The 23,216-nt window shown below is 47.7% G+C and overlaps 2 protein-coding genes and 1 long non-coding RNA gene across 3 annotated transcripts; 1 reads left to right on the plus strand and 2 right to left on the minus strand.

The window, feature by feature from the left end:
* Positions 1–3,119: 3,119 nt before the first annotated feature.
* On the minus strand, positions 3,120–7,582 carry HOXC8 (homeobox C8). Its single transcript, XM_026115954.2, has 2 exons — positions 6,661–7,582; positions 3,120–4,813 (listed from the first exon to the last, which is right to left on the minus strand). Exons 1-2 carry the CDS (start codon positions 7,094–7,096, stop codon positions 4,521–4,523), a joined length of 729 nt encoding a protein of 242 aa, XP_025971739.1. The 5' UTR covers positions 7,097–7,582; the 3' UTR covers positions 3,120–4,520.
* A 55-nt stretch (positions 7,583–7,637) lies between these two features.
* Positions 7,638–8,664, plus strand: LOC112992724 (uncharacterized). Its single transcript, XR_010385355.1, has 2 exons — positions 7,638–7,813; positions 8,300–8,664. It is a non-coding gene; the product is annotated as an uncharacterized LOC112992724 (long non-coding RNA).
* Positions 8,665–13,182: 4,518 nt separating this feature from the next.
* On the minus strand, positions 13,183–17,280 carry HOXC9 (homeobox C9). The gene is made up of 2 exons (XM_026115955.2): positions 16,068–17,280; positions 13,183–14,218 (listed from the first exon to the last, which is right to left on the minus strand). Exons 1-2 carry the CDS (start codon positions 16,630–16,632, stop codon positions 13,974–13,976), a joined length of 810 nt encoding a protein of 269 aa, XP_025971740.1. The 5' UTR covers positions 16,633–17,280; the 3' UTR covers positions 13,183–13,973.
* Positions 17,281–23,216: the final 5,936 nt, after the last annotated feature.

Consider the following 23,216-nt stretch of genomic DNA (forward strand, 5'->3'; position numbering starts at 1 on the left):
GTGCGCAGACATTTGCTGAAGGAGCATTTCGGACCGTCGGGGCGGCTGTTTGCATCTGGGCTGTCTATAAAACCGCCTCCTTTTCTTGAGTTCAATATTACCGAGGCTATTTTCGGAGGGGGGGGGTGGAGGATAAAAGAGCTACCGATTTGGGGGGGGAGAAAATGTGAGAGGCCAAAAAAAAAAAAAAAAAAGAAAAAAGGCTCAAAATGGGCTAGAAATCCCTTTTTTTTTTGCAGGTCTGGCTCTCAAACTTTCGCCCACCTCCGCCCCCGCTCCCCCCCTCGCCGCCCGCCTTCCTCCCTGCGCTCGGCGCAAAAAAAAATTTAATGCCCGAGAAATTCGTTGCCTCTAAAATAGAATCTCTGCCCATTTTGGAGTATAAAACCTAAACGAATTTTTTCGCCTAATGGATGCATTATCACACAGCGGCGGCTGTGATTAGAATAATAAATTAAGGCAAAATAAGCAATATGCTCAAACTCGGCTTTTCGAGGAATTATATTTTTCACAAATCACAAATGGAGATCCGAAGGAAATTTGATTGGCTAATAAAAAGCGTGGAATAGGACGATATTTCTTACTTCAGGCGGGTAGATGAGTCTAATTTCAGTAATACCGAAGCTATGATCATTTCCGAATAAGCCACTTTGTGGAGAGCGAATCTTCTCTCAAATTACTTTCCCCCATAAAATGGTCTCTTCTCTTTTTTTCTCCCGAAATGATGGAGTGATTACAGAAATAACTGGATGTCATCTGAAGACGCGACGCTGTTGTGTTGACTACGGAGCATAAACATTTACCCCCAAAGTAACTGCTGCGGTTGTAGTTTCCATAATTTAACTCCAGACCCTTTTGATACATAAATGTCATTCTGCAGTTTTCGTTCGTGTAAAACTACTTAGATTTGCGGGTTTAAATATGATGGATAGGGTGCGAATGCAGCTCCTTTTTTTAAAAATTATTATTCCTTTTAAGCACGACACTTGGATAAGTTCTCCCTTCTTTCCCCCTCTTCGGAAACCATGTGGATAATTTTCTATGCAACGGCTTTATGGCGATTTTTTTCAGGTATCATAGCAGAAAATATGTATTAACTGATTTTTTTTGCGCAGTTTGAGCCGAGGAGGAATGAGCCCGCATCCCTCCTGTGACAGCAAGCGGAGGAAAAATCCCTCGTCGTAAAAAATGGATAAATATCCCCAAGAAAAAAAAGCTCTGCTAGAATAAACCGCTCTGATGACTAATAAAACAGCTTACCTTCCGCGCCTACCCTCGCCGCGGAAAAGTCTAGAATAAAATAAACCTTATTGGTGGTTTTTATGTATTTTGGGGAGATTAACGCCCGTTAACGAGGCTATTAGGGGCTCTGCCAGGGACGGGGAAATGGGGTATATTGGTGTTTGGTGCGGTTCGGGCGTGGGTACCCACGGGGGAGGCAGTGCCTCGCACTCACACTCGCACTCACACTCACACTCACACTCACACTCACACTCACACTCACAGTCGCCCGCGGGGGCTGCGGCAGGATCCGGCCGCTCCCGCCTCGATCCGCGCCCCGATTCGCCGGGGGCGGCCAAGGAGGGGAAATTGGGGGCAGAAAGGGAGGAAAAAACCAAAAAAGAATAAATTGGCTGTGGGAACACCCACGAAAGTCGTGTCCTTCTTGGGTCCGAGCTGCACGACTGCGTTATATCTCCTTTTTTTTTTTTTCGCTTTTTTTTCCCAGCCCTCCTGGGCAGAGTCCAGCGATTCCAGCCACGGAGGCATTTAAATCCTTTAAGCTGGGTGGGTTTGGGGGAAGAATGTCTCAAGCCCATAGACGATCCTCCAGACATAGCTCGGGGAAGCAGGCTGTATCCGAGGAGCCTTGTGCTGCCTTATCTGCGCTATCTGCGTAAACATCCCGTCTACTTCTGCATCCCTGGGCTCTATATGATGGAGCCCATTTATCAACAGGGAAAAAAAAAGCAGATAGCCCCATGGTTTTCTTCCTACAGATCAATAGACCCCGTTCAATGAAATGAGGATGGTGGCAAGAGAAATATTTATAAAGTTCACCCCCTACCAAAGAACTGTCAGGGAGACCTGGAGACCTCACCGACAGGTTTTGCTGCAAAAAAAGCTTAAAAAAGGTCATGTGTTAAGTTAGTTGGTGGATAAGAAGATGTGATATTGGGGGGGGGGGGTGAAAGGGACTCGGATTTTGCATCTCCAAACAATAAAAAAATCATTATTCACCTATTGCTTCCTGCATTTTTATGTGTTTCGTGAGCTTTTCACGCAGGGAGACGCGTTGCCATCCCTTCCGTGCCTGGGGATCAGAGCTCTACCAGGGGGCTAAAGCCCATTTTAACGCACCCCTCATCTCTTTGCAGCCCCTCCATGGCTTTCCAGCACCGCCGGCAGCCCCCGAGTTGCACACGAGTAGGGGAGCAAAAATGCGGCTTCGGGGGTCTTGTCACCCCAGCCTGGGCGAAGAGAGGAAGGAAAAAAGCTTATATATCTTTATATATTTTTTTTAATATACATATAGTACCTTATAGCCAGGGAAGACCAGGATATTGCACTTTCGAGCTGTTTCGAATAGCCCTTCCCAGCTGGGGGAAGTCAAATCCAGCTGCATATGTTTTATGCACTTTTCCCCTTCTCGCCCTAGGATGAAGAGGAGCCAGGAGCGTTTCCCAGGGCAAGAGAAGGCTCTTAGCAGTGGTCGAGGCATTGCAACATTTTTTTTTTTTTTTGCAGATCTGCAGCTTCCACGAGCTTGTCATCATTAGAAAAATTGCCTTTTTCTTTTTTTTCTTTAATTTTTCTTTATTTTTTTGAAATGAAGCCAGCAGTGAAATACCCACGTTCAGACGAAACTGCTTTGGCCAAGGTGGCAGGAGGTTGAATTTCCCCCCACTCCCCCCCCTCCGCGTTATTCACCTCCACTTCTTGCGGCAGAGCCAAGATTTTCCTGATTTCCTTGCAAATTAAAGATGAGTCTTGGTTTCGCAGTGTGCCAAGAGGATTTGAAGTATGAAATATTAGTCAGAGCCCACTCCTGGCCCGACAGCCGGGATGCGTACGTGTGGGTGCTTTTAAATAAAGACAGAGCACTTCAGGCAACGCAGTCCTTTTAAAATCTTTTATTTTTTATTATTATTATTAATATTATTATTTACGTAATGTCTCACGTATACAATACAAATCCACGGTGCCCAGAATTTTTTTTTTATTATTTTCTGGCGGAAATTGCTACATTCAGAGTTTGAACACGCAGAACTATGCTTTTACATAAAACAAATGACGATTTTTTTTTCGTTTCGAGCATGTTGCATTAACAGATAAGTCAAGACAAATAGATAACTATACATTCAGTGCAATTTAGTTCTACACTACTTTATAAGCACAATAAAATAATACAATACTGTGCGTTCTCAACTAGGCAGTTTCAGTTGTTGGGATTTTTTTTTTTTATTTTTTTTCCAAGAAAATAAGCAGCAACAAACGACAATAAAACCGCATTACAAATACTTTCAAAGCATGACTCCTTCTATAGGTAGTGATAAAGTACAATACAAGGTTGGTGGTTTATTTCATTTTTATTATTGATTTTTTTTTATTCTGCTACTTAGTAGCTTGCATCAGGGCAACAACGCAGCTCGCTCTCGCTTAAATAAATTCCAAGTAAAATTTAGGATATGTAAGCCCCTTGCTGACAATACACTGGATAATTATTGCAGGTTTTCCCTTTAGGTAGTACATGAAGAATTTCGAGTGCTCACACAGTCAAATGGTAAACAGCGCCTATGGAGAGGAGGCTGCCAGCCTCCCTGCTTTTGGCCTATCAAGTCTCAGGCAAATAGGTATTTTCTACATACAGCCACAGTCCTATGGAAATGGGGGGGCGAGGGGGGGGGGGTTGGCCGGCTCTAGCAGGTATGTTCACCCTCCCAGCGCCTCTTCTCTCGCAGAGTGGCCCCTACCCGGGGGCTGATAAATGGCTCGTAGCAAGGGAGATGCTGCCCCAACCAGCTAAGGGGGCTGCGAGCAACACCCCGCTCCCCCCCAGGAGAGGGAAAAAAAACCCAAAAAACCCCCAAACACCACCAAGCCAAGGAGCAAAGTCCAGCCAGGGAAAATTCAGATATATTCTGCAACCATCCACATGTGCATGGGCGCAGAGGTGGTGGAGGAGCATTTGCTGCCAGGCTTGGGTTTGTGCTGGGGTGGTGATGGTGGTGGTTCTGCTTTTGCTGGCTCTTTATTAATTATTATTATTATTATTATTTTCCCCCCTTGCTGTTGCAGCCAAGCCAGCTATGTATTTATGGAACTAAAAACGCAGCTATCAAAAAAGGAAAAAAAAAAACTAGGGGAAGTTTCTATTACAATAAAAAAGGCTACAACTGTTTGACAGGTAGTTACTGCTGTGTGAGCCTCTCCATTCTATACTCTATAAAAGCAAATGACCGTCGTAAACATCTCGATTTATCATCTGCCATAAAACGAGACTTCAAGGGGCTGAGAGCTCAGTCCTTGCTTTCTTCTTTTTCCTCCTCTTCTTTTTCCTCTTCTTCGTTCCCTTCTTCTTCCGTTTTCTCCTCGTCCCTGGCCCCCGGCAGCTTATCTTTGTTGTTTTCTTTTTTCCACTTCATTCGCCGGTTCTGGAACCAGATCTTCACTTGTCTCTCGGTCAGTCCCAGGGCGTGAGAGACCTCAATCCGCCGCTTCCGTGTCAAATACGGGTTGAAGAGGAACTCCTTTTCTAACTCCAGGGTCTGGTACCGGCTGTAAGTTTGCCTGCCACTGCGTCTTCCGGGAGCTGTGGGACACAAACAACCACAAAAATATATATATCTAATAGCAATGCCTTCCTCGCTCTCCCTCCTTGCAGGCTCTTGCCTCCCTTTTGCCTCGTTTTCCTGGAGAAAGTGGTGCCCCCCCCCCCAAACCCCCCTCGCCCCTTATAATAAAAGCCTGGCTGGAAGGGGTGTTATTAATAATAATCATAGCCCTGATAGGGCGATTATTAGCAATGGCATGATGCCTTAAGGGGGAATTTTTTTGGAAAAGAGGCAGCTCTGAGCCCTTTCGTAGAGGGGCACGGATGTGTGGCAAGCTCCTGCACCAGAGGTGCCCAGGCTGCTCCAAGGTGCGGAGATGCTGAAGGAGCGCAGGGCAATTCAGAGATTTTCAAGTTATTTCTCCCCTTTTTTGACGAGAGCTGCATCAGCCCTCATTAAATCCTCTCCAGCTTTTCTCCTTCCCCTCCCCAGCCTTTTTCCGTGTTTCTCTGTTTGTTTGTTTTTGCAAAATGCCCAGCTCTGCTTCCCTTTTCCAAGCGTGGCTCCCCAAACCCAGGCTCAGGGTATTATTTATATTTATATTTAATATTGAAAGCCTGAGCATTTGAATTTGCCACGGAATTCCCCCTGCCCGTCCTTTCGGGTAGGGATGGAGGTGTGCAAAGCCCACGCATCCAGAGAGATGGAGATGTGCCTGTGCAAACACAGAGATTGCAATTGAAAGCAGCAGAGAGATGGACATTTGCAGCAATAGCCAAAAAAAAAGAAAGAAAGAGGACGTAGGAATGTGCAGCTGAGCCCTTCCTTCTGCACAGTACTTTCTCAATGAGAAAAAAACAATGTATTTGCTAAAATATCCTCCAGCTCGAAATGATTGCATCCTTGAGACTACCTCTAGGTCAAAGCTTAGATAAATAACGTGTTTTCCTTTGCGTCTATCTCCCAGCCTCTCTGGGCCACATCCTCTCTACCTCACCACAGCTTCTTTCTATTCCTTTTTTTTCTTTTTAATTTTTGATGGGGGTGGGTGGAAGGGGGGGAACTTTGTTGCTCGGATTGTCCTTAAAAATTAGCACTAACCTTCACATGTTTTGCATTAGCAAGGCTTCTAGACAACCTTGGGACTTCGGTGGGGGAAACTTGTACTTTGAAGTATTTCGGTTTCTGTGCGATTATCTGCACTTCACACGAGCAAAGTTCCGTTCAGCCCAAATTATTTTGAATTTCCCACCCACCCCTCTTTATATTTTTTTAACCCAGGACAGCATAATGTTGCCTGCCACCCCACCCCGTAGCTCTGAGCTAAGTTTCCCTTTCTGCTTAAACTTTTATCTCTAGGCTTTAAGAAACAGATGTAAAGTATTAGTAATACTTATACAAGTTCCCACCTTTCAGACTTCGTCTCCCAGCGGTTATGAAAGGCTATATGACATTTTAAAGAGCAGTGTATTATCAACATGCAAATAACCTCGTGGGAGCTGTATCTTATTGCCTATCCTCAAGGCAAGCAATAAAAAACAAGTTTTACTTTATTGTGATTTAAGCCTTTTGCAGGGAATCACCTTGCTGGCTCTCTAGTAACTGCTGCCTTGTTTGCTTTCAAAGGTCTTCCTAAAAAGAAGAAACATTAACACAAAACTGCCCATTCCTTGCATATTTTACAGCTACGCCTCTTATATTTGTATATATCTATGTATGCATATATGTTTACGTGTGTGTATATACATATGTGTGTGCCTGTATATGCATACATACATATATAGAGATAGAGAGATAGACAGAGAGAGCATAGAGAGCGAGAAAAAGCGAGAAAAAAAAAAACAAAGGAAAACATTTAAGGAGGAGGAAAAAAAAAGGTCCTAACCGTGAGGTCTCATCCATGGGAACATGAGACTGGGAGACGAATTTTGATTTAAATGCCCTTGTCCCTCGCTAGAGTTACTGTTGGAAGACGATTTACAGTCAGGATATTGTACAACAGTCGTCTCTTGCTGAGCACCATAAAGCGATTGCCTCGGCAGAGCTTCATATCCATAGAATTTAGAAGCATCTCCGTGGCACGCCAAGGCGCACGGGTTTTGCTGGTATCCCGAGTTGGAGATGCTGGAGGTTCCGTGGTGGAAAAACTCTTGGACGTGGTGTGAAGGGTGCTGGAAGGTGGGAGCGGTAGTGCCCGGACCATACACGAGAGCATGGCTCCTGCTGACACTTTGTGGAAATCGGCAGTCGTAGTAAGTTGGTTCCAGCGCTTCCCCGCCTTTGTACTTGGAAAAGAGCGGATTTACAAAGTAGGAGCTCATGACCCTCGCATGCAAAAAAAAAAAAAATTAAAAAAAAATTTAAAAAAACAAGCTTTAATTCTAGATTAGTGTCCCTGGACTGTCTCGAGTCCTGCTTTTTTTTGGAGTGGCCTTTTTTTTTGGCTTTTTTTTTTGTTTGTTTGTTTGGGTTTTTTTTTTAAAAGGCGATCTCAAAGGCGTTTCATGGTGCCTCTGTGTGCCCGCACGGTTGGTCCTCGGTGCTCTTGACTTCTCTTGTAATCTGTCGGTAGGTAGAGCTCTCTCTCGCAATTTCTCTGTAACTCTGCTCCTTCCCTTTAACACCACAGGCAAATTCCTCAAAATCCCGGCGGTGTGGCTCCTTTTTTTTTTTTTTTTTTTTTTTTTTCTTCTCCTTTCCTCCTTCCTCCCCTCTCGCTCGCTCTCTCTCTCGCTCACACGCGATGTGTACACATCACTCCGCCACCCCGAGCCAGGCTGCGAGGGAAATGACAGCGATTTGGGGGGCGCTGGGCAAAGGGGGTGAAGGCGAGGGGGTGCGGGCATGGGGAGGGGGGGCAGCACCCTCCGGGGGGGGGGGACACCCGCACCTACCGAGGGGAGGAGGGGGAGAAAGGTGCGCATTAATACCCAACCCCCCCCCCCGCCTTCCTCCTCCTCCTCCTCCTCTTTTCCCAGCCTCTTCACTGCTGGCAGCAAATACATGCGCTGGGAGGTCAGCCTAGGTAACCTCAACAGGTAAAGGGAGCCCCCGCTCCCCCCCCCAAACCCATTTTGGGGGGTTTTGCCCCTTTTTGCAGCCAGAGAGGCAAAACACCCCCCCCTCCTCCAGTGTTGTTGTTGTTGTTGTTGTTGTTGTCATTGTGTTGGGGCTTGGGGGGGGCAGGAGGGAGGGATCCCCCTTGGTGGGGGGGGTGGGGGGGGGCTGGTCCCACCTCGGAAAGGATGGGGGGGGTGTGGTGGCTTTTTGGGAGCCCAGATTTCTTTTTTTTCCTGGGGGGGTGTTTTGGGGGTGTTTCTCTGCGTGTGTGTTGTTGTGGTGGGGATGGTGGGGGGCAGATTGGGACCAGACAAGCAAACAAAAGCAAAAAGCGAGCGAGCCGGGGGGAGCCTCTTGGTCGCTCCTTGCTGTCCTTCTTGTAAGAAAATAAAGGGAGAAAACTGCGTTTTTTTAAAAATTATCATTATTTATTTCTCTCTTTTTTGTCTTGCTTCCTTTCGAAGCAGCCACTGGAAACCCACGGCTGAAAATCGCAGGCAAAGCGTCCTTCCAAGGGGGATAAAGTAGACGATGGCTTCAAGAGAGCTACTTTGGAAGAAAGAGAGGAAAAGTGAGGCAGAAAGTATGTACTCCCTTTTGTGCGGGTAGCATGCGGCTTTGCCTGTAAAAAATAGCCATCGACATTTTTTTCGCCATTAAGCACAGTTATTCCCATTTTTTTAAATCCGCTACGCGATATCAGCGCGCCCCTTCCCTCTCGCAGACTTTTTGTACCTTATGTGACCGCTCACTGAAACCCTTCACTTCGGACACTTCATTTTACGACTGCATTAAGGAACTCAGCTCATTAAAACATAGCATAAAATCACCACGATTCGTGTTAATTTTTCGGGGGGGGGGGGGGAACTTGTCGTGTTCATATTTTCCCTGCTGTTCTGTAGAGTGCTGCACCGAAAAAAAAAGCAAACAAACCCCCAAACCCACTGCTATAAATTACATAGTGTTATTAACAGTCAGCGTGTTTCCCTCAAAAGTCTACAGAGCTTCAGATGTTTCCCTCATGTTCCTTCACACACACCCCCCCCCAAAAAAGCAGCCTCATTATTTTCAGAAGAGACCTAGGTAGCTCTGATTGATTTGCAGTGTGCAGGGCGAAAATGCGGTCTCGGCTACATTCGCGACGATGGTTTTTAGGTGTGTTTTTCTCCCCAGCAAAGGTCACATTCTTGATTTTTTAGGCACGGAGCGACTCCGACCTCTCGTGAGATTGCGACTGTATTTTTCGTAGACACTTTCCCAATAAGAGAAACAAAAAAAGACACAGTAGCCTTCCAGCCCATCTTTATTAGATTTTCACAAATAAAAGCGGAGGATGTGTTATTCCTTTCAGAAAGGCTACAGATGTTAGTGTCCCCCCCCCCCCGTAAGCAGACAATGAACTGTGCAGAAGAATGGCAATTTTCGCACCGCCTATTGTGAAAATATTAAAAAATAAAGCCACATGTGCTCTGAAGAAACAGCCTGCACGATTTGCGAATAATTCCCAGCGCAGCACAGTGAATATATTCATTTTTACAGCAGAAATCACCACTCCGATCCCCCCCTGCCCAGGTAACCCCATCCCTAAAGAAACCCAGCCAAAAAAAAATGAAGAAAAGAGCAGCTAGGGGAGAGGCTCTTTAATTAACAGCTAATAGGCGAGATGACCATTTTCCCGGTCTAATCAATAGCACTCCTATTTTTAAAATCGCAGCGCCTTAAATTGCTTGCCAATCCAATAAATGCTGCTGTGGGATTGCAAAAAAAAAAAAAAAAAAAAAAAGTTGTCAAATCTGGGCAGTGGGGCGAAGATGGGGCATAGCTGCCGCATTTTTCGAATTATTGTCCCTGTACGCAATAGCCGAAGGTGCAGGGAGTATTTCAGCAGAATAACCGGAATTGTACCTCGGCGGAAAAATCAATATTTGCTGTCAGTGTCGATGGAAGAAAGAAAGCCCACTCACCATTTTCATTAAATAGGATATATGCAATTCTCTATTTTTTTTCCTTAAGGAAAGTATCTTGACATTTGCTGCCTGGGGAAACTGCTGTCCTTTGTCTGCCCTGTTTCGGCTGTGTTTCTGGGTGTGGGTCGCTGGGTTTTTCGGGGGCGTTTCGTGAGCGCGGCTTTACCCCCGCATTGCACTTCGAGGCGGTGCGTGATTTTATTCTTCTCCTTTTCGTGACCTTCCCGGGGGGGGGGGGGGGGGGACGACACATTTCCGCACCCTCGCAGCATGGAGGAAATTTTCAGAAATAAAGCAAAAAAAAAAAAAAAGAAATCCAAGCAGCGAGTTGATCTGCAAAATTTGTAACGGGATAAAAAGGGATTTTTTTGGGGGGGTTGTTTTTTGGCACGGGGGGGGGCGGAGGGGCGCTGCGCGGGGCTGCGCGGGCGCGGGGGAGCCGCGAGCGCTGCGGGCCGCGCGCGGCGCCAACATTGGGCAAGGGCGCCATCTCGCGGCCGCGGCGCGGAGCCGCGCGTGGGGACCCGCGGGGGGCCGCGCAGCCCCGGCCCCCCCGTGCCGCCGCCCCGCGGAGCGTCCGCGCTGCCCCGCGGCCGCTAATACATCCACAATAAATAGGGGAGCAGCATTTTGGGGGAAAAACACTGTTTCCCCCCCCCCCTTTTTTTTTTATCCCCCCTCCTCCTACGCGGAAAAAAAGACATAAATTAAAAAAACCACATAAATTAAAAAAAAAAAGCCAGCAGAATGTGTATACACGGAGACAAACACCCCCCCGCCAGCTGTGCCACCTCTCCTCGCAACTCCAGCGCTTTTATCAGTTTTCACTCCGAGTCGGGGGGTTGATTTTCTTCTTTTCTTTTTTTTTTTTTCTTTTTTTCCTTCCTTTTTTTTCTTCTTCCCTTTTTTTTCCCTCCCCCCCAACCTCCCCTCGGCCGAGGGGGTCTGTTGTTTGTAGCTTGTAGACAAAACATTCCACTCAGGCCGTTTCAAAGGGAAGAGCACCCACCTTATTTAAACCATAAAACAATTAAAGCCAGACGTCTAGCCAGAGCGAGGGTCCTGTTTTGTTCGGCCCTATTCAGCGCCGCATAGCAGGGAGACAAACAGAGCTGTAAAACCGGCGCTTTTTTTTTTTTCTTTTCCCTTTTTTTTCCCCTTTTTTTGCCGCTGCGGAAATGCACCTATGGACAGCTGTAGGTTTTGTGCGCTGCACAAAAGGGATTTTCAACGCGGCGGCGATGCGCGCAGAGGCGCGGTGGCATAAACACGCACAAAGGTTATTCCCATATATACCCCCAAAATATATATATATTGCCACGTACGTGAGCACACGCCGAGCTATAGGGGCAGCTCGGCAGCCAGAAACCCCATGTGCGTGTCCAGCCGCGCCGACACACAATAGCTGTATCAGTATGCACACGCACACACGCGCCATATGTCAAAGGATGCCGAAATTGGAGCATTTTGATACATTAATCCCCCAGAAAGGCTGGCCACAGGGCGTGCTGCTCTGCGCTGGCCGCTTTTTTTTTATTATTGTTATTTATTTCTTTTTTTTTTCGCCACGCTGTGTCTGTCCCCCCGCCGGAAAAGCGAGAAATTCAATGGCCGAGCAGCCTCCCAGCAGGGCCAAATGGCGTTTTATAACGGGTGTAACCCTGCCCCGAGGATCCCGGGAGCCTTGCACATGAACTAAAACTGCGGCAGGATTTTTAACGCCCCCCCCCGACCCACCAGCAACAAAAGAAAAAGGGAAAAAACACAAAAAAATCCCCCCCCCCCCCCCCCGCTCCGGGCTCTATGGAGACAAAGGGGCATCTCCGGGCTGCGCGTCGGCTCTAATGGGCCGCTCGCCTGAGCGACGGCTGCGGGGGGGGGGTTAAGGGGGGGGGGGGGAGGGAGCAGCCCGTGGTCGCACTGGAAATGGGATCCGCCTGAATGGAAGGGGGCCAAAATGAACTTCCATACATCATGGCTTTTCAACATCGCTAAACATCGCCTGACAGCTCCCCCCGGCTCCCCCCCCCCCCCCCCGCCGCCCCAAAGTGCCTTCCCAAAGCCCTGTCCAAATGACGGCTATGAGTCGCTCTTAATTAATAAGAAAACGGGTCCATTTCCCTCCGCCCTTGCACAGAGGAGACGTGGGCGAGCCTTTTTCCAACCCTGCAGGTTATATATATATATTTTTTAATAAAGTCGGGATAAGCTGATAGAGGGAAGGGAGGGGGCAAAGATAAAAATAAATAAATGAATTGACATGACTGAGGCAGAAAGATTTCCCTTTCTCTCTCTCCGGGCTTTTTTTTTTTTTTTTTTTTGGATCCATAAATCTTCGCTCTGCTAAAATGTTTTCTAACCTAACCATTTCATTGCGCTTGTTAAGGTTTTCCAAACAGAGCCGGCACAAAACTGGGATTGTAAAAAGGCTTTTAGCTTCCCCTGCTCCAGGGATGTTTCCACTGATAGACCGTGTCCCTCTCCAGCGACAAAAATAGACCCTGCGCTTGAAAAGCGAGGATACAAATCAGGCACGGGAAAGAAACCCTCCAAATGTTCAAGCAAGAAATATTAAAGAGCAATATTTTATGAGATCAGCAGAAGTAATCGCTTCCAGATTTTTTGATTTCGGAGGAACCGGGACGAGGGCGACAAACGTATCTCGCTCGCCTGATCTGGTTTTGATTAGAAAGATTAAAACGCCGCTCCGCTCATTTCATTAAAGAAAGGGCCCTATAACAAGTTTTTATGATTAAACATCCCTCGCTGCTCATTTTTTATACAATCTCCTGCCTCTGGTTCCTCATTCAGCAGCCTGGAAAGCGCCCAGAGAAGAAGCCATTGATAAATCCCGGCTCAAACGCGCTGGGGGCAGCGTGTTTTCTCGCCTCTGCACAAACCGCTGGAGCGCCAGAAACCCCCATTTCGCCCTGGCAGGATGGTGGGGTTTGACCTTTCCGCAGCAAAACTGCCTTTTTTTATTATTTTTTACCCCATGGAGGGCGAAAGGGAGGTGGAGGTGGGGGGAAACCTGCTTTTTACCCCCAAATTTGCACCGCCAGCACACGTTTAGCCCCCTGCTCTTTTTTTCCCCCAGCCTTTTCTCCCCCCGATGCCTTTTTTTTTTTTTTTTTCCTGGGCAGCTCAGCCTGTCTGGCGAGAAGCAGCACTTCCAGCCACGCTCCCAGTTTTTGGCAAGCCATCGATGAGGCAGGAGCTACCCGGGAGTGGCTGGCAGGCAGCGCTGCCTTTGCCAACTCCTCTATTCCCAGCATCCATATTTAGCCTTTTTACATATACTTCGATCGCCCGGGGCCATAAATTAGTACAATTAATTATCCCAACCTTAAAAAAAAAAAAAAAAAGGATGGCACGTATAAAACCCTTATCTCAGCGCCTTTTATTATGCGGAATAGAGAAGCGCCGGGGAGGAAGCGGAAAGCTCCGCTGCGCCGGTGCCCGGTGCCGCCTCTGCCCGGGCTGCGGCCACCGGCCCCGGGCTCCCCGCGCCGCCGCAGCCGGGGCTGCTCCTCCGCTGCAAAGAAAAACACACCTACATGCTGAGAGTTTTGTTCTTTTTCTCTTTCTTTTCTTATTTTTTTTTCCTTCCCCGTGACGTTAGGTATATTTACACAGAGCTGCTCTACAATAGCGAACATAACAATATTACAGAACGGTTCTGAGACAAGAATAAAATACACGAAATCGGTACAGCAGAAACGTTCAACACTATGACAGGACATCATGGAGCCATATTCCCTTCTGTCTTTTTTATCTTTTTTTTTTGCCTCGCTTTTTCTTTTTTTTTTTTTTTACAAAATAGTCAACTCACGAGCTCACGAAATTCAAAAATAAAAATACTGGAGAAGTTTAACTTAGGAAATAAAATACTAAAAAAACCAAAATTCAAGTACTTTGCGTGTTTGTTTTCTGAGGAGGACAACACAGGAAAAAAAAAAGGAAGAAGAAAGGAAAAGAAAACAAACCCCCCAAACATCTTTATTTTATTTAGTTGCATTTTAGAAAAGACTCGTGTTCCAAAACGCCTGCTGTGTTTGACTATAATGCTAAACATTCATCCGCACATTCAAAGTCAGAAACATTTCAAACCCCCGAACCAGCCTCTTTGCTTTTTCCGCCCTCGTTTCTCATTGACTGGACTTTGCCAACTTTATTGCTGTTCTTTATCGTTTTTTTCTTTATTCATTTTCTTCATTTTCATTCGCCTGTTCTGAAACCAGATTTTGACTTGGCGTTCAGTGAGATTAAGGACTCTGGCTACTTCGTACCTTCGGTCCCGTGTAAGGTACATATTGAATAAAAACTCTTTTTCCAGTTCCAGGGTCTGATACTTTGTGTAAGGGCATCTTTTCTTCCTCGTGGAGCGCGCATGAATCCAATTTGCGACGGGATTGTCTGGGAAAGAAGATTTTTTTTTGTTGGAAAAAAAAAATCAATGTATGCATCTGCCTTTTTTCCCTTCCCCCTCCACGCCCAGATATATCTCTAGAAAGAAACCTGTTTAATTAGCAGATCTTACCTAAATATTTTAAGTGACCTTCAGAAGAGTTTAATATGTTTATTTTGGAGGGGGTCATTTCCTTTTCTTTTGCTGCTGTTCTCACATAAAAGTTTCAGTAAATAAAACTGTAGCAATGGGTTTAAAATAATAATTATCCACATGACTGCTACTAGCAGTAATCTAAGAACATAGTCATAAAAAGTCAAAATTCCCACCATTTCATAGGCCCATAAACTCTTTTTACAACCTCTGCTCTCCAATACTTTCCCTAGAAGCTCTCACAGACCTGGAAAGTGGAGTTTATTTTTTCAATATCTTCAGGATGACACGTAAGATGTCCCACTGGCTGCCAGAAATAGGTTTTTCTAGCCTAAAAGGACCTTTCACGTTACTGCCACTACCCCACTTGGCCAGGACGAAAATGCCACGGGATAACATAGGGTGTTTTTTCCTCCTTGGAATAATATTTGCCTTTTCCGCGTTTTAGGGAGCTCTCTGCCAGCCGAGCACCCATCCGCCCCTGCTCCTTCAAACTCGTTTCGCTCGCACGCGTGCCTGGCACCAGCCGCCGTGGAATAATATATATATATTTATATACATATATTTTTAGGTAGCGAGAGAGAGAGAGGCACGAAGGTGGTTGCATCTGCTGACACGGAGCTTATCGCTTGGAAATCGGCATTTCAGCAGCGAGTTAGGCCAAGGGGGTGCGATCAACACATGGCCCCCCCTGCGCCTGGGTGCGCGCCTGTGCGCGGGGCTGCACCCGCAGCCCGCACCCCCCAGCTCCCCCCGAGCCTTGCACGGACATTTTTTTTTTTAATTATTCTTTTTTTTCCCCCTGCTCTCTGCTCGCTGAGGGGCTTTTCGCTGCCTGCAGGGTTTGGGGGTGCGCGCTCAGCTGAGCTGCAGCGGTTGCGGGGGGGTCGGTTAGGCTGGTGGATACCTGCTGCCTCGGCTGCAGTGTTCAAGGTTTTGTGGTGGTTGCTTTGGGGGTTGTTTTTTTTTTTCTTTTCCCCTTTCTTTTTCCCTCCCTCTCTCTCACTTGGGGCTGAAGAAGGGGTTTCTTCAAGTGTATGGTCCAATGTCCTGCGCTCGCTGCCTTCAGCTCCCTCCACACCCTCACTTTATGCCTTTACAATCCTGATTTTTCTTTCCCCCCCTTTTTCTCCCCAGGGCACCCACCTTTTCATTTACTCCCACGTGCTGGGATATTTCAGCAATAATTACACCAGGGGAGCTTGTATTGATTTTTTTTTTAAATAGATAAAGAGATACCTCTGTATTTATGCAGAGATAGTCTCTTCCCCTCCCCAAAAACCCACATCAACACACTCACTTCCAGCCAGCAGGGAGATAACTACAACTCTTCCTTGTTCTTTGAAAGTGGGAATATTTGAAAGCAAAGAGGCTCCTCGCTCTGTCTAACCCCCTCTGCCTCACAGTCTGCTTTTTGTTTTTAAGGAAGGTGGTGAATATTTGATCAAAGAAGCCAACAGACCCCCTCAGAAAAAAAAATAGACTAAACAGCCCAAAACAAAGTACAGATATTCGTCCTGCGGTCCTGCCGGGCGGATTTAAAGACAAAAACAAAAAATAAAAACCAACAACAGCAACACCGATCTTCCTGCATATCTGGCGTTTTAGGGCAGGGGCTCTCTAAAGGTAATTCCATTTTATTGAGTACGGTACTGGAAAGCTGTAATGCCTCCCCGGTCGTAAACAAGAATGACTTCGACTTACTAGGGTCTAATTCGTGCTTTTCTTCTTTGTGTTTGCTGGCAGCGATGGCTTCGGCCTCCGGGGACGGCAGGGTCTGCGCGGCTCTGTCCCTCAGCTCCCCGGGAGCCGCGTACATGTAATCCGCGTAGCCGCGGCCGTCCGCGGGGCCGCACTCGGCGCGGCGCCCGCCGAAGGCGTCGGGTTTGAGGCCGTAGGGGCGGCCGCCGGGCGCGAAGGCCGGGAAGGAGACGGCCCCGGCGAGGGGCTCCAGCCAAGTCCGCATGTACCTGGGCTCGGCCCCGACGGGCGCCTGCGGGCCGTACGCGTGGTGGTAGCCCACGGCCGCCTGCGAGGGCACGGGAGCCCAGGAGGCGGTGAACACGGCCGGCTTGGGGGCGAAACTGCACGATGGAAAGTCGGCACAGTCCGGCACTAATCCTGACGGTCTGGCAGCAGCCGGGTGGGAGGCAGTGCTGGGGAACCTGGAGGCCAAGAGCTCTTCGTTCTCGTGGCTTATCAAGGAGTCAACATAATAGTTGCTTATGGGGCCCGAAGCCGACATGGTTTCCCCCTCTTTTACATTCATAAGATTATTGTATGAACTGTATGTGTACTTTTTATCTTCTCATAGAACAATCAGGGCAGGTAATTATTTTTTCAGCCTTTCCCAGTGTGCCATTGGCTGCCCGCCCTCACGTGATTGTATTTACCCAAAAATATAGCGTGGATCAATCCGCAGGTCTTTTTTTAATAGCGCCTATGCGACCTGGCTTTTGCTAAAACTCGGGGAAATAATGCGGGTGTTGGGAGGCGGGAGGCTTGCATTTCATTAGCCCCGGGCTGCTCTGCTCTGCGGGCTGGGGGAGATTTTCCCCGCCGCCGAGGGAGGTGGAAGGTAATTGGGGAAGGTAGCACAGGAACTATTTCTTGACGTAATTTGTCTCTGTCCTTCGCTTCTGCAGCTCGTGGGCTATAATGGATACATTAAGCGGAATATCGGGGGGAAGGCAGCGGCGCAAAGTGTAGTAGAGTTGCGCTTCCCACCCCACCTCGGCGAAGGAGCTGGGTTTGGGGGCTCGGAGCCTGGGCACAGCTGGAGCTTTTTGGCATCTTTTGCAGCGGTGTCTGATCGTCAGCCTGCTCAGCAGCTAGGAAACGCGTGGGGCACAGGCACCTCTATTTCTGCTCTAGAAATTAGTGTCTTCTGGCGGAAAATAAAAAAAAAAATCAGAGGATCACCTTATAAAACACGAGGGGAAAATAATAACGCCGCCGCCACCCACAAAAAAAAAAAAAAAAAAAAAAAGGACTGAGCTTTCCGAGCTTTTGCAGTGAAAGGCTGCATTATTCGGCAAGTAGTCGTGGATGTTTTTATGTCCTTCAATAAAATTTTTACGAGGATCATTTGATTGTTCATAAATGTGTCGTTCATTAAATAAAACTGTAAGACTGAGTTTCAGCTATAAGGCGTAGCTGGGAAGGAGCAAGATTTTGCGTATTAGGAGCGAGCAACACTGTGCGCTTGACACATTATTGTTCTTTTTTTTTTTTTTTTTTTGCCTTGAACGTGCGGAAACTTTTCTTTTAACCGATGGAAGAAGTTGGGTGTGTTAAAAAAAAAATCTTTGCTATACTGCCTGCTTTTTGGAAAGAATAACCTTTCCTTTATAAGGAAAGACAGGTAGGTAAATAGCTCACGCCCATTGGAGTCTGAAAGCAGGGAGTTAGGCGATTTCTCCGGAAGAAGGGGGAAAAAAAGATACCTAATCAAAAATAACCTATTTTTTTTCCAAGCAGCAAAACCCCCCCCAAAATATGGATTTTTTTTAGGCTCTGCAGGGCAGTTCATCACCTCGGGTGTTACAGGGCTACGGTGACTTGGAGGGGAGAGAGGGAGCTGGTCACAAATTTTGCAAGCCCGGGCAAAAGTGTGGGCTCGCAAAGCTGTGGTGGTTCCTCCTAGGGAAAGAGGCAGCCAAGGAGGCAAAGGGGGGGTGGCAGTGTGTCTCCAGTGATGCAGCATTCACCAGTGACATTAGGGACAGCGTGTGCAAGTCCCAGCAACACACATGACAGAATAGCCGTGTATTTTTTTTGCAGTAAGTTGCATGGGAAATTCGAGCACTGGGGAGAAAGGAGAGAAAAAACGGACCCGGGAGTAAATAGGAGAGAAGATTTGATGCTGGGAAAGGAGCCCCCAGACCCTAGAAAGTTATGTGTCTCAGCTGAGCAGGGAGAAAGCCTGCACCTTAATTCACAGAGCTTTAGCAAAGGGGCACGTCTGCCTTTTAAAAATAGGATTTTCCTCTCGGAAAACAGAAAAAGACTCGACAATAAAAAGATGTGTGGTGGGGGCTGCCCGTGGAGGGATCGGAGATTTTCCAAAATCGCAGAGAAAAGTCCTCAACTCGCTCACCCACAGAATTTATTTCTCGCTCCGGTTTAAGTCCTGTGCTTTATGTGAGCCCTTAAAGGGAAATATTCCTGCAGGAGCAGAATGTCTTCTTTGGCCTTTATCGAGACCAATTTATCTGTCAATCACAAGTCTCCAATGACGGTTATTTTTATGTGCACGAGAGCAAAAATATATAGATATACTCATCGTTCTTTTATCTATTCCCATTTAAAAAATACTTACGGTGCAAGGCTGCTAATATACTGGGGTGTGACATGTGAAGGGGAAAAAGCAGCTTGGCTTTTACACACTTTGATGGACTATTTTAAAGAGGATCCTTACAGAAGAGTGGTTGTCTGCAGACATATATGCAGAAGGGGGGAGAGAGAAAGAAAAAGAGAGAGGCAGGGAGAGAAAGAGAGAGAGAAAGGAAGGACTGAGCCTGCAGAGAGGGAGAAACCCTGAAAAGCAGAGTCAGTGGGGATGTTTTGCAAGGGAAAAAGTGTCCAAATGCACCACTTATGAAATGCAAAACGAGGAGAAATTACCCAACCAGCACAGTTTTAATAAGTAGCAGCAGTTTTTGTAACCTTAATGCAAGCAGACAAGGTCACTAAATTAGTCGTGAATGGTGCATTTTGGCGGTACACAAAGGAAAACATATCTCGCAAAGATTTCTTTTATTCCACCCGGAAACCTTCGTCACATAGAATTATTCACTCTCCATATTGTGGTAGGACCAACCAAAAAAAAGAGATAATCGCGTTGATAATACGAGCCCCTTTCACGCAGGGCTCGCTTCTCCCTGAGAATTAAGCAGCACAAAGCAGAGATGGAGCCAGTTCACCTTAAAGCAAGCTACAGGCATGGCTCAAGACAACATTTTCTCCACATTTAGCCACACACTTCTCCCATGCAACATAAACCCGCGTAAAATATTGTCCTTCCACATTTCTCCCAACGTGAAACCATCCCCACGGACGAACGCAAAGTTGGATGAATAAAGTCCAGGCAGAGTGCAGGGCAAACACAGCCATATCCTGAATTATTCTTCTTTTAAGCAGCAGTGTCTCCAAGCAAATATCCACCCTGGAATTAAAGCACGCCTTGCTGTTAAGTCAGCAGCTACAAGGTTATCTTGCAGCTTTTATGCCCGCTCCAGCCAGAGCCCAAGGCTTCCACAAAAGCTCCGGGACTTGCTCCATGGGAGATTATTTCTTCTGAAATGATGGGGAACTACCACATCCCTTCCAGGCAGGCGAATATCTTCTCCCCTCACCTCCCCTTCGCCCTCGGCAGGGGGAAGAAACTTAATTGCACGGAGCAGAACTAACACGAGCAGCCCACAAGCGATATGAAAAAAATATATATATATATATATAATTTTTTTTGTGGTGAGGGAAAAAAAAAGTCGATTGGTAAATTAGGAAAGACAACGGCATTGCCTGAGCCCTGTCCTGGCCAGGCGACTCCGGGCACCTTTAGGAGCTGGGTGCTGGGTGCCCCGCTGCTCGCAGGGGCCGCGTGTGCTCGGCCGCGCAGCCCTCCGCTGCCCTGCGCGCCCCGCGCTTCGCTTCGCAGCCTTTTGCTTTCGCTTTGCGCTTCCTCGGTTGGAAGGAGCGCAGATAAAAATAATCCCAATAATAATAAAAATTTATATATGGTTGGGGGGGAATCTATGGGGGACCCCGCGCGATTAGGTGACGCTGCTTTTTGCTGACCCCCCCCCCTTTTTTTTTGTTTTTAGTGCAAAAAGAGGAAGCTAGCCCGCAGTCCCTTTGGGGGGGAAAGGGAGGGGGGATCTGCTGCAGCACCAGGCCTGTATGCTTCCCCCCCCCCCCACCCACCCCCGCCACCCCCGGAGGGGCAGCGCCGAGCACCCCGGAGCCGCCCGGGCAGCCTCCCTTGACAGACGGCCGAGCGGAGCCTCTGCCCCCGCCGCAGCCCCCCGCACTGTTCCCCCCCCCCCCACCTCCCCCTCGGTTCAATCAACACTGTCAAGTTCGGATTAAAAAAAAAAAAAAAAAGGCAAAAGAAGCGGGCTGCAGCCCGGCTCCTTCGCACACCTCCACCCCGCGCCGTGGAGGAGCAATTAAGGGCGGTGCTGGTTCATCTCTCTCCATAAGCGAAACGAAACTAAGCCGCGGCCGGATCCCGCTCCCACCCGGCAGCGCTCGCCCTGCAGCCCTGCAAGGGAATGAAGTTGCCTTCCCCCCCCCAAACCGCCTCTTTCTTTGCCCTTTCTCCTTCCCTTCCTCTCCTCTTTTCGCCTGCCCAAATTCTTTCTCTCGTGCTTTTGTTCTTTCTTCACTCCTCCTATTAGTAAAAAAAAAAAAAGAGGGGGGAAAACTGCACACAATAGGTTGAATGAATCTAAAGCAGACTCTGTGACGAGGCCGGGAAATATTTCCTGATGCCCCCAGATGCCTCTATTTAGTCCAGGATTATCTCTTAAAGTCAATAAGTATGGGGAAAGATTAATCTCAGGCCAAACGCCATCCGCGAATCTGGCAGCAGGGCGATCGCAGCCTATACACTTGGCTTTTTATTTTTTCCCCTTGCTAAATTCTTTGGGTACCTGAAAATCATATTTCTTCTGGGTTTCTTCAAAGTTCTCATATAGAAAATGGTGCCCTGGACACCAGCTGACTGGTGGAACTGGCACGCACATTGCTTTGTATCGACGTGAAACTTAAATTCAACCCAATATGCGAGTGATAGCCAAGGCAAAAAAAATCAGCATTAGTTAAAAATGACCCTGCAGGAGTTTTTTACCTGCTTAAGTGCTTTCCCCCCCCCCCCCTTCCCCTCTGCTTGTTGCTAAGAATTCCTGTCTCGCCAGTGTTGGAGGTACGGGTAATAGACAATAAATTCCGAGGTGCAATTAAAGCGCAGAACCATTTATTTGAGCGGGTTATGGTGTCCGTCCCAAAATTTCAGGTCTCCACCAGCCGAACCGCTGCTGCAGATGTTCGCGAGCAGCAGCTGGGCCGAAACAAGCCGGGGAAGCAGCAGAGCCGAGCCCGGCTCGGTGCCCTTCTCCGCGGCGAGCCAGGTTGGCTCGCTTCGGGGTGCGATGCGAAACGCAGGTCAGCAGCAGGGGAGCAAAAAATGTCTTTCCCAGAGAAGCAAATTAAAAGCAGAGCGAGAAAACAAGCCTGAACCCAGAGCGGCGAGCTGTACACCGCCTGGAGAAACATATTTCTATACTTCTGCCTTTACATTTGTTATGTTTCTGTCAGACACCCTGTAATTAGCATAGATAACTACAGTTGCGAGCTGCAAGTTGTGTCTGCAAAGCCTATTGTTTGGGCTGCTGCCGCTGCTTGCAAGCAAGCCCAAGGTGTTGGGAAGAGCCTGGTGCCCTCCAAGGGAGGCGATACCCCCCCCCCCCGAAATGCCCGGGGAGGCGGCGGGGCCGGGGGCTGCTGCGGGCGGGGGATTCCGGCCCCATCTCCAGCTCGCTGCCTCCGGCCTGGTGCAAGCGGATCCTGCAAGAGCAGCCCAAAACCTGGAGCTACGGCGGAGCTGGCGGAAAGTAGGGAATATTGCAGCAAATTCCCCTCCGCTGGCTTTATCTCCCTGCATCCCCCCCCCGCCCGTCACCAAGAGTCATTTGTAAAGATCATCTGTGGAGTCCGGTACCTATGGAAATAGTTGGTGCCTGAGTCAGCCGCCCAGGCAGACACCTAAAGATAACAACCTTGGGCAGGGACACTGGCTGCCTGTCCATACACCCCTCTCCGGCGGTTTGTTTTCCAGCCTTATAGCGGGCAACGTGCGCGGAGGGGCGAGCCAAGGCGCCGGGAGCCTTCCCCAAAGTCAAGCGAAGAGCAAGTCTGCGTGAACCCAGCTAAGGAGCAACAGCAGCAACAAAAAGCACCCCACAGACTGAAGCAGAGCCCTTCCCACGCCACGAAATGGGAGAGTTTATCAGCCCCATCTTCCCACAGCCTCCCACTCAGCTCCTCAGCCCCATTTATTTTGCTGGGGGGGGGGGAGTTACGAAACAGCCCCCAAATCCCTGCTAGAAGCAGAGGATAAAGTTCAGACCCAAGCAATGCGCTCGCACACACAGGCAAAAGCCTCCAGGTTTTTAAATTACACCTGCTGGGAGAGGAGCATTATACGAACAGCCGCAAGGAAAAATTATGCAATCCAGCGTAGCGTAATATCGCTAATATTTTACTCTGAGAGCAGCATCAGAAAATGCGTGAACACGAGCAACAAAGCCAGCAATATTATGCGGAGGAAGATGCAGGCGAACAGCATGGTGTCTTTTTGACTACCCATGTTTTTACATAAGAAGCAGGCACATACATATACAAAATACTTAAAGCAATAAATTCCCACCGTCCTTCTTCCCGATCTAATATCATAATTAAAAAACAGTAGGGGAGATTTTAACTTTTATTGCGTTTCTGGAGTTGGGCTGCTAAACATATATTAACTTTAGATTCTTCGCTTTCTCTCCAGGGGGGTGGTCGCTTAGAAATAAAATCAATCTTAATATACACAGAGCAGATATTGTTTTGTCTTACACATGCTGTTAGAAGAAAGGGAAAGAAATCTGCAGATAGTTAATACAGAGAAGGCAAATTGATCATATTTATAATGAATCCCTTAGATCATTCAATTATCACAGCACTAATATCAAATAATTACGGTTAAAAGTAGCAGTAATCAACATCGTCGCTGTTCAAATATTAATTTACAGTATCGTGAATGAGTTTCTCCCTTTCCCCCCCTTTCCTTTCCCTTTTTTAAACTTGCAT

The sequence above is a fragment of the Dromaius novaehollandiae genome, chromosome 28 (genome assembly GCF_036370855.1).
Source record: "Dromaius novaehollandiae isolate bDroNov1 chromosome 28, bDroNov1.hap1, whole genome shotgun sequence".
In the NCBI taxonomy this organism is placed as follows: domain Eukaryota; kingdom Metazoa; phylum Chordata; class Aves; order Casuariiformes; family Dromaiidae; genus Dromaius; species Dromaius novaehollandiae.

Excerpts from the sequence above, each read along its gene's own strand:
- HOXC8 (XM_026115954.2), bottom strand. The coding sequence starts at position 7,096 with ATGAGCTCCTACTTTGTAAATCCGCTCTTTTCCAAGTACAAAGGCGGG. Across the intron at positions 4,814-6,660 it reads CCCATGGATGAGACCTCACG|CTCCCGGAAGACGCAGTGGC; the intron begins GTTAGGACCTTT and ends TGTGTCCCACAG.
- HOXC9 (XM_026115955.2), bottom strand. The coding sequence starts at position 16,632 with ATGAATGTAAAAGAGGGGGAAACCATGTCGGCTTCGGGCCCCATAAGC. Across the intron at positions 14,219-16,067 it reads AAAGCACGAATTAGACCCTA|ACAATCCCGTCGCAAATTGG; the intron begins GTAAGTCGAAGT and ends CTTCTTTCCCAG.